This window comes from Salmo salar, chromosome 02, assembly GCF_965601325.2.
Source record: "Salmo salar chromosome 02, fSalSal1, whole genome shotgun sequence".
Classification (NCBI taxonomy): domain Eukaryota; kingdom Metazoa; phylum Chordata; class Actinopteri; order Salmoniformes; family Salmonidae; genus Salmo; species Salmo salar.
This window is the reverse complement of record NC_138292.1, coordinates 10,487,367-10,496,746: the sequence shown is the minus strand read 5'-3', so window position 1 is coordinate 10,496,746 and position 9,380 is coordinate 10,487,367. Positions and strand designations below refer to the sequence as shown.

General features: G+C 49.0%; 1 protein-coding gene across 1 annotated transcript; it reads right to left on the bottom strand.

The window, feature by feature from the left end:
• Positions 1 to 4,191: 4,191 nt before the first annotated feature.
• Positions 4,192 to 8,062, bottom strand: LOC123733366 (uncharacterized). The gene is made up of 5 exons (XM_082968569.1): positions 8,002 to 8,062; positions 7,764 to 7,829; positions 7,514 to 7,597; positions 6,323 to 7,387; positions 4,192 to 6,109 (listed from the first exon to the last, which is right to left on the bottom strand). Exons 1-5 carry the CDS (start codon positions 8,060 to 8,062, stop codon positions 4,425 to 4,427), a joined length of 2,961 nt encoding a protein of 986 aa, XP_082824695.1. The 3' UTR covers positions 4,192 to 4,424.
• Positions 8,063 to 9,380: the final 1,318 nt, after the last annotated feature.

The window sequence follows — 9,380 nt, the reverse complement described above, 5'->3', positions numbered from 1 at the left end:
TACATGATTCCATATGTGTTATTTCATAGTTTTGAGTTCTTCACTATTATTTTACAATGTAGAAAATAGTCAAAATAAAGAAAAACCTTTGAATAAGTAGGTGTGTCCAAACTTTTGATTGGTACTATATATATATATATATATATATATATTCTATAGTTTTGTTCTCTGCATCGTTGGGGTGGGCTCGTAAGCAAGCATTTCACGGTAAAGAGTTGATTTGAGAGGGAAAGACAAAGAGCGAGGGAGTCCAAATGTATTCTGACCTAGTCTTTAGTATGAATCCATTTTTAATGAGACGAGTACAAAACATTAAAGGAACAGTTGTCTCCATGTCTCGTCCGTACCTGGTAGAGTATTCGGGTGGGGGTCCCGCAAAGTTCATCCCAATGGCTGGGGGAGGAGGGTAGGCCTCATTGGTCATGTAGAGACATATCTTTTCCAGAGAACCTACCAATTTTCCTTCCTGAGGAAATTGCAAGAAATTACCAGGCTTCCCGTTCAAACCGAAAGTGCTATTTAGAAGCATATGTTTTATTTAACCAGGTAAGTTGACTGAGAACACATTCTCATTTACAGCAATGACCTGGGGAATAGTTACAGGGGATGGGGGGGTGAATGAGCCAATAGTAAGCTTGGGATGATTAGGTGACCGTGATGGTATGAGGGCCAGATTGGGAATTTAGCCAGGACACCAGGGTTAACACCCCTACTCTAACAATAAGTGCCATGGGATCTTTAGTGACCACAGAGAGTCAGGACACCTGTTTAACGTCCCACCCGAAAGACAGCACATGTCCCCAATCACTGCCCTGGGATATTATTTTAGACCAGAGGAAAGAGTGACTCCTACTGGCCCTCCAACACCACTTCCAGCAGCAACTGGTCTCCAATCTAGGGACTGACCAGGACCAACCCTGCTTAGCTTCAGAAGCAAGCCAGCTGTGGGATGCAGGGTGTTAAGCAGCGAATAAAATCCAACATGATTATAACACTCTACATGGAGAAATATACACTAATGGGTTCTTGTATTTGTTGCTATTTAATCAACTCAAAGTCACCACACTATTTCATTGATGTAGCCTAGTTTTAACCGGTCTATGAGGCACTGTTGGCCGACGGGTCAAATATGAGGTTATTACAGTAGCCTACCTTTCACTGAAAGATGCATTTCGGTCCTTTCCTCTCCCCTTACACCTGGCTATCAAGGGAATTTGGGAAGGTTGTGGCTGTTTATACTTCGGTTATTGTGATGATTTTGTCAGAGGAAACAAATCTGAATCTCTGATAATCTAACAGTTACGCTGTAGCGGAGATTCAGCACAATGGATAGCGTCGCAGTTGATCAATTGCACGTGAATCTAAACCCGCAGTTTATCATGTGCCATTCTTCGTCTATATTTACATCAAATCTTCTCAGGCCTACCTATTGCATCTGTTCTCCAGCAATAAAGTACATTATCAAGTTAATATTCATTTAGTCACAGCATAAATTAAACGTGAGCCTACACAATCAAATTAACTTGTCAAGACCCTGCCATTCTTCTCCGTTATTACTTTTATTCAAGACAAAATACCCCCAGTTCTCGCATTATTTTACAGACTTGGTCAGAAAGGGTAACTCATTCTCAAGACCCAGACAAACAAATGTAGAATAACATTCAATACACAAACGTAGGCTACATAACAGGGGCGGAAATCCCAGGGGGGACGGGGGGTACACGACCCCCCCATCCTGGGAAAAATATGATTTGTCCCCCCCAATATATCACTGTAAACATAACTCTGTAATTTAAATAATATGAATAATACGCAATGAAAGCAATTGTGCTGATTATAGACACTTAATAGAGCTTTTTTAAGTTTCAAAAGATTGCGACCCCCCACCCTTTGCCTCACAATGGTTTGATCCACTGCCAGTTCCTTAGTTGGCAAGGTAACAGAGGGTTCGTATCTACTGTCTGAAAGGCACTCAATGCACGTGACTGACATGAGGTTAATCCAGTCAATCGCGCCATAGCAATGATTTGTTTTATGTTGGCAGGGTTCACACACACACACACACACACTAGCTGAATTTGCAGAGCTAGCGCGCAAATATTAACTATTAAGCTAGCTAGTACCTATTCCATTTATGTGGCGTCGTCAAAGATGGAATCTTTGCTATCGTCAATTTATTCCAAGATCAGCAATGTAAGTTAGTGCTTCAAAGTCCCTGTGATAAGGTTAGCGATAAACTGAAGTCCAAACTGAACAGAACTACACTCTCTTCTACCATTGTCTTAAATATATGTAATGGTCTCGTTGCAAAAGCTAAATTGTCTCAAGGGAACTTTTATTTATTTTATTTCACCTTTATTTAACCCGGGTAGCAAAGATTATAGCAAACACCACTGAAACGGAATTTGTGCTCGCTAGCTTTGCAAATTCAGCTATTGTTGGAAGCCAGCCAATTTGAAACAAACGGTTAAAATTACAAAAGGTTGCAGCATATGTTGTGTAAATGGTGAACTCATACAGCTGTCAACTCTTGTCACTGCAATCCGTTTCACATTTGCTAGCTACCTTTTAGATCGAAGCCCATATAGAATGATAGAAGATATGATAGAAGCCCATCTCCTACTGTAAATAACCTACACACTGTGTGTAGCCAGCCAGGTAGAAAAATGGCAGAAAAAAGAAAAAAGACGGACATCAGAGTATTTTTCAGTACACCAAAATGCAAAATAAGAACCCTATAACCTAATATCTCAAAGACTAGTTGATAAAATGTTCATAAGAAAGAAGTGAAATGCTAATGAAAATGTTTCACAATGATGTCATTAGGCAGAGCAGGCAACAGATGGCACACAGACAGGAGAGCTGGGGACAGACTGGCAGAGACAGGGAGTCTCAGGTAAGTTTGTCTTTGTTTGGCAACATTATGAAAGGTTCTCCATTTTTTTGACTTGTAAAATAGGAACATAATTGGAAAATGCCATGGATACCCCCACTCTCGACTGAACTAAGATCTGTTAAAGGCAATGGTATTGCTGTTGTGATTAGTTGTGTAGTTTTGGGTACCGGTAGTTAGGAGTACGGCAAACACCTTATTTCTTTGGTTCCTCAATATACATTTACCATATTACAACGTAGGCTGTGTGTTACAGCACTACTTTTGGTGTCCCCCTCAGGAATTGCTCTTCAGAAAATGTCATGTAATTGTCCCCTCCAAAGTTAATATCAGATTTTCGCCTCTGCTACATAAAATAACCTGGAAGGCCTACCCTGTAGCAAACAAAATATTTGCATAGGCCGTAACGGTTTAACTTGCTTCAAAACAGGCTGAATTCAGGTTGGCATAAGTGAGTAAAGCGGTGCCACAGAAATTGTTTTGAATTAAAGCAGATACCTACCGGTAGCTCAAAAGTTGGAGCCAATTTTGTTGCTGTATTAACTGCATTTAAAGGTTGCGTGTACATGCTCTTTGAATTCATGGCGACTATAAGTACGACGCACACCCCGAGCGTTGATCATGCGGATAGAGAAGGCCTGTATGAACAGACTTCACCTCACGCTTTTCATAGAAATTAACCGGTTAATTTCTCCCATGTAATCGGAGTGGGTGGGAAATCCTGGTAAAACTGTTCCCCCCCATCAAACCCTAGGTTAGAGGCGCTACAAGCAACTCTGGGAGAGCTAGGACCTGATAGCAGCCTGCCAGCTAAAGCAGGTTAGCATTGACTTATTTAACCTGAAAGTTTGGATTGTCACTGGGATATGAAGACCAACCGCCAAAACGATGGGCTAATGAGACGAGAGCTGGTTTCACATGTAAGCATTCACTAATAGGAAACCAAGTCAGTCAGGAGAGAAGACACCCAGCAGAGTAATTTAAATGCAAGTTGACAACCGTGATATTAGTTAGCACTGAAACCCCGATTCTAGCAACATCCTCATATGTACCAACCCCAGACACTGTGTTCCACAACCATCAAGTTAAAATGAACTAGAACCCATTCCACATCATGTGATGCTACTAGCATAAATTGACCAACACTGAGCAAATGTAGCTTAAACACAGGGGTCAAAGTATTAATATATTGCTGAGGCCAAAGCATGGTTATAATGCAAAATAAATGTTGCCAAGTAGGAACCGCCAAAACAATACTGAGGACACAAGTATTACAGTTAATGTTTAATTGAGCCAAAACAAGCAAATGCAGTTACACACACAGACAACCTGGACTAGAGTACCCATGAACTCTTGCATGGACCCCGAGCACCATGTCCCACGTCAGATATCCATGTTTGTGGTCAACGGGGGCTCCGATGAAGCGGTGAACAGTTCCTTAGAGGTAGCGTCGTCAGACGGGGGGCCAGTCGCAGCTTCAGAGGTAGCGTCGTCAGACGGGGGGCCAGTCGCAGCTTCAGAGGTAGCGTCGTCAGACGGGGGGGCCAGTCGCAGCTTCAGAGGTAGCGTCGTCAGACGGGGGGCCAGTCGCAGCTTCAGAGGTAGCGTCGTCAGACGGGGGGCCAGTCGCAGCTTCAGAGGTAGCGTCGTCAGACGGGGGGCCAGTCGCAGCTTCAGAGGTAGCGTCGTCAGACGGGGGGCCAGTGGCAGCTTCAGAGGTAGCGTCGTCAGACGGGGGGCCAGTGGCAGCTTCAGAGGTAGCGTCGTCAGACGGGGGGCCAGTGGCAGCTTCAGAGGTAGCGTCGTCAGACGGGGGGCCAGTGGCAGCTTCAGAGGTAGCGTCGTCAGACGGGGGGCCAGTGGCAGCTTCAGAGGTAGCGTCGTCAGACGGGGGGCCAGTCGCAGCTTCAGAGGTAGCGTCGTCAGACGGGGGGCCAGTCGCAGCTTCAGAGGTAGCGTCGTCAGACGGGGGGCCAGTCGCAGCTTCAGAGGTAGCGTCGTCAGACGGGGGGCCAGTCGCAGCTTCAGAGGTAGCGTCGTCAGACGGGGGGCCAGTCGCAGCTTCAGAGGTAGCGTCGTCAGACGGGGGGCCAGTCGCAGCTTCAGAGGTAGCGTCGTCAGACGGGGGGCCAGTCGCAGCTTCAGAGGTAGCGTCGTCAGACGGGGGGCCAGTCGCAGCTTCAGAGGTAGCGTCGTCAGACGGGGGGCCAGTCGCAGCTTCAGAGGTAGCGTCGTCAGACGGGGGGCCAGTCGCAGCTTCAGAGGTAGCGTCGTCAGACGGGGGGCCAGTCGCAGCTTCAGAGGTAGCGTCGTCAGACGGGGGGCCAGTCGCAGCTTCAGAGGTAGCGTCGTCAGACGGGGGGCCAGTCGCAGCTTCAGAGGTAGCGTCGTCAGACGGGGGGCCAGTCGCAGCTTCAGAGGTAGCGTCGTCAGACGGGGGGCCAGTCGCAGCTTCAGAGGTAGCGTCGTCAGACGGGGGGCCAGTCGCAGCTTCAGAGGTAGCGTCGTCAGACGGGGGGCCAGTCGCAGCTTCAGAGGTAGCGTCGTCAGACGGGGGGCCAGTCGCAGCTTCAGAGGTAGCGTCGTCAGACGGGGGGCCAGTCGCAGCTTCAGAGGTAGCGTCGTCAGACGGGGGGCCAGTCGCAGCTTCAGAGGTAGCGTCGTCAGACGGGGGGCCAGTCGCAGCTTCAGAGGTAGCGTCGTCAGACGGGGGGCCAGTCGCAGCTTCAGAGGTAGCGTCGTCAGACGGGGGGCCAGTCGCAGCTTCAGAGGTAGCGTCGTCAGACGGGGGGCCAGTCGCAGCTTCAGAGGTAGCGTCGTCAGACGGGGGGCCAGTCGCAGCTTCAGAGGTAGCGTCGTCAGACGGGGGGCCAGTCGCAGCTTCAGAGGTAGCGTCGTCAGACGGGGGGCCAGTCGCAGCTTCAGAGGTAGCGTCGTCAGACGGGGGGCCAGTCGCAGCTTCAGAGGTAGCGTCGTCAGACGGGGGGCCAGTCGCAGCTTCAGAGGTAGCGTCGTCAGACGGGGGGCCAGTCGCAGCTTCAGAGGTAGCGTCGTCAGACGGGGGGCCAGTCGCAGCTTCAGAGGTAGCGTCGTCAGACGGGGGGCCAGTCGCAGCTCCAGAGGTAGCGTCGTCAGACGGGGGGCCAGTCGCAGCTCCAGAGGTAGCGTCGTCAGACGGGGGGCCAGTCGCAGCTCCAGAGGTAGCGTCGTCAGACGGGCCAGTCGCAGCTCCAGAGGTAGCGTCGTCAGACGGGCCAGTCGCAGCTCCAGAGGTAGCGTCGTCAGACGGGCCAGTCGCAGCTCCAGAGGTAGCGTCGTCAGACGGGCCAGTCGCAGCTCCAGAGGTAGCGTGGTCAGACGGGCCAGTCGCAGCTCCAGAGGTAGCGTGGTCAGACGGGCCAGTCGCAGCTCCAGAGGTAGCGTGGTCAGACGGGCCAGTCGCAGCTCCAGAGGTAGCGTCGTCAGACGGGCCAGTCGCAGCTTCAGAGGTAGCGTCGTCAGACGGGCCAGTCGCAGCTTCAGAGGTAGCGTCGTCAGACGGGCCAGTCGCAGCTTCAGAGGTAGCGTCGTCAGACGGGCCAGTCGCAGCTTCAGAGGTAGCGTCGTCAGACGGGCCAGTCGCAGCTTCAGAGGTAGCGTCGTCAGACGGGCCAGTCGCAGCTTCAGAGGTAGCGTCGTCAGACGGGCCAGTCGCAGCTTCAGAGGTAGCGTCGTCAGACGGGCCAGTCGCAGCTTCAGAGGTAGCGTCGTCAGACGGGCCAGTCGCAGCTTCAGAGGTAGCGTCGTCAGACGGGCCAGTCGCAGCTTCAGAGGTAGCGTCGTCAGACGGGCCAGTCGCAGCTTCAGAGGTAGCGTCGTCAGACGGGCCAGTCGCAGCTTCAGAGGTAGCGTCGTCAGACGGGCCAGTCGCAGCTTCAGAGGTAGCGTCGTCAGACGGGCCAGTCGCAGCTTCAGAGGTAGCGTCGTCAGACGGGCCAGTCGCAGCTTCAGAGGTAGCGTCGTCAGACGGGCCAGTCGCAGCTTCAGAGGTAGCGTCGTCAGACGGGCCAGTCGCAGCTCCAGAGGTAGCGTCGTCAGACGGGCCAGTCGCAGCTCCAGAGGTAGCGTCGTCAGACGGGCCAGTCGCAGCTCCAGAGGTAGCGTCGTCAGACGGGCCAGTCGCAGCTCCAGAGGTAGCGTCGTCAGACGGGCCAGTCGCAGCTCCAGAGGTAGCGTCGTCAGACGGGCCAGTCGCAGCTCCAGAGGTAGCGTCGTCAGACGGGCCAGTCGCAGCTCCAGAGGTAGCGTCGTCAGACGGGCCAGTCGCAGCTCCAGAGGTAGCGTCGTCAGACGGGCCAGTCGCAGCTCCAGAGGTAGCGTCGTCAGACGGGCCAGTCGCAGCGTCGTCAGAGGACATGCGCCTCAGCTTCTCCTCAGAGGACAGGGCATCATTTGCCTGAGAGCTACCATGGTTTGGAGAAGCTTGGGATTCTACTTCGTTAGTCTCTAAATACTCTATAGAAAAAACAAAAGGAACAGTTGGGTATTCTACAGCAACACATCTGTTCCACACGGTCTAGGCCGAATTGCCAGTCGAATGTTGAACCCAACAGTTTTCAAAGTATATGTTTCAGGCCGTACCTTCTCTGTCTTGTTTAGCGTCAGACCCTATGGATCGGAGCAAGGCCAGGGCATGCTCAATGGAGACGTCATTTGATGACAGCTCTGAAAAACGTAGGTTAAGGTACACAAGCAAAATTACCAAATCAAAGGCTTTGACAACGTTATTTAGACTGAGTTACTCTATGGTGTTGAATGAGTGTCAAACACAGCAGCACCATAGACAGTGACAAAGAACATAGCTAGAAGGGTTGTGGAAAGAAACACTTACCTCCAAGTCTCCTCTGCAGAGAGACTTGATCTTGCTTCTGGGACTTTCCAACAGGGTAACAAGAAACTGAGGAGAAAGTGTTGACAGAAGTTGAGTTCACACAAAATAGCTACATATATTAATAATAGATGACCAATGCGGAAGAAACAGACAGTCAAATTTGAATCTCCAACTTATAAAGTTAAGCATATTTCCCAAACAAATCCCTTCAATCCAAATAAAACGTTAGTGAACCAACCTTTGACAACCCCCACAGTCATCACAAAGAGCAGCAATTCTCTCACACCTCCCATGATCATGAGAATAGTCTGTGTTATCAACAGGTAATGTCTTCCCATGGCCTGTATGAGGCTTATATAGGCCACTAATGACCGTTTACCTGACAAACATGACTTAACGATCAATTAACAAGCTTGATTGAGGTGTTACATTCAGATAGAAATAGACCATGTAGAACATATGTTGATTCTTTGGTGGGCAGGCAATCTTTTCTACTCCATATATTGCATTTATATCTGTAATGTTTAACCCTAATGGTCTCAGAATCTTCAAAGATATTAGGGGGAAATAAACACTGTACCCAAATCCACTTTTTCCAATGCTCCTGGGAAATGGGTAGGCCTCCACCATACAGTTTTACAGCTGTGATATATTTATTTATTTACATAGATCACATACTTAAATATATATATGTTAGCTGTAGGTAGCTTTGGGATAAAATTCCCATATTGTATTGTTACTAACATAAATCATAATATATCATATTTTCCTCATTTGCTCTGTAGGAGGTTCGTCATATGAAGGACATTCAAGTGGATGTGACCCCTAACCTGACATAATGTAAACGTTATACATTAAGCTCTCTCCCTCAGTGACATGAATTAGTATATTTCATATTCTCAGAACCCAACAGTAGGTTTTAAGGTGTGGCTGCATGTTTGTCGTGGACGCATCGTCACTCTTGATGTTCTTTTTCCAGATTGCAAGTGAAACACCTTTAGATGTGGTAAGTGCCAGTTGGTAACTTTTCCTCACACTTGCTTGTTTAAGGTATGGATGCAACACCCCAGTATGTCTGCAGGGGCTGGTCACTGAGATTTACCATGTTACACATGCTACTAGACTAACCTTCCAAGTAAATATGTTACAAGTCTGAACTGGCCGTCCTTGTCTTTCCTCAACTAATTGAAAGCTCAGGGACAGACATCCTGAACGACTTTGATGTCAGAGCTCCCATCAGCCCTCTACACCTCGCTGTGAGTAAAGCCTACCTGCTCCTGTAGTGGTCTCCATATGACAAATGGCACCCTATTCCCTATTTAGTACACTACTTTTGACCAGATCCTTATAGGCCCTGATCAAAAGTAGTTCACTACATAGGGAATAGGGTGCTATCTGGGAAGCAGGCATGGTGTTGATTTTCCACAGGAAGTTGACTGTCCAGACAGACTCACACACCAAATTCCTATCTATTCCTGATTCGTGTAAAATACATGCATATTCTACACAGTGATGATGAGGATGATTTCCTTATTTTGCCATTTGAGTTAATCAACCTCAGAGGAGAAGTAGAGTGTTTGTTTCTCAATCCCACGCTTGGCAGGGACCTCCGATGTT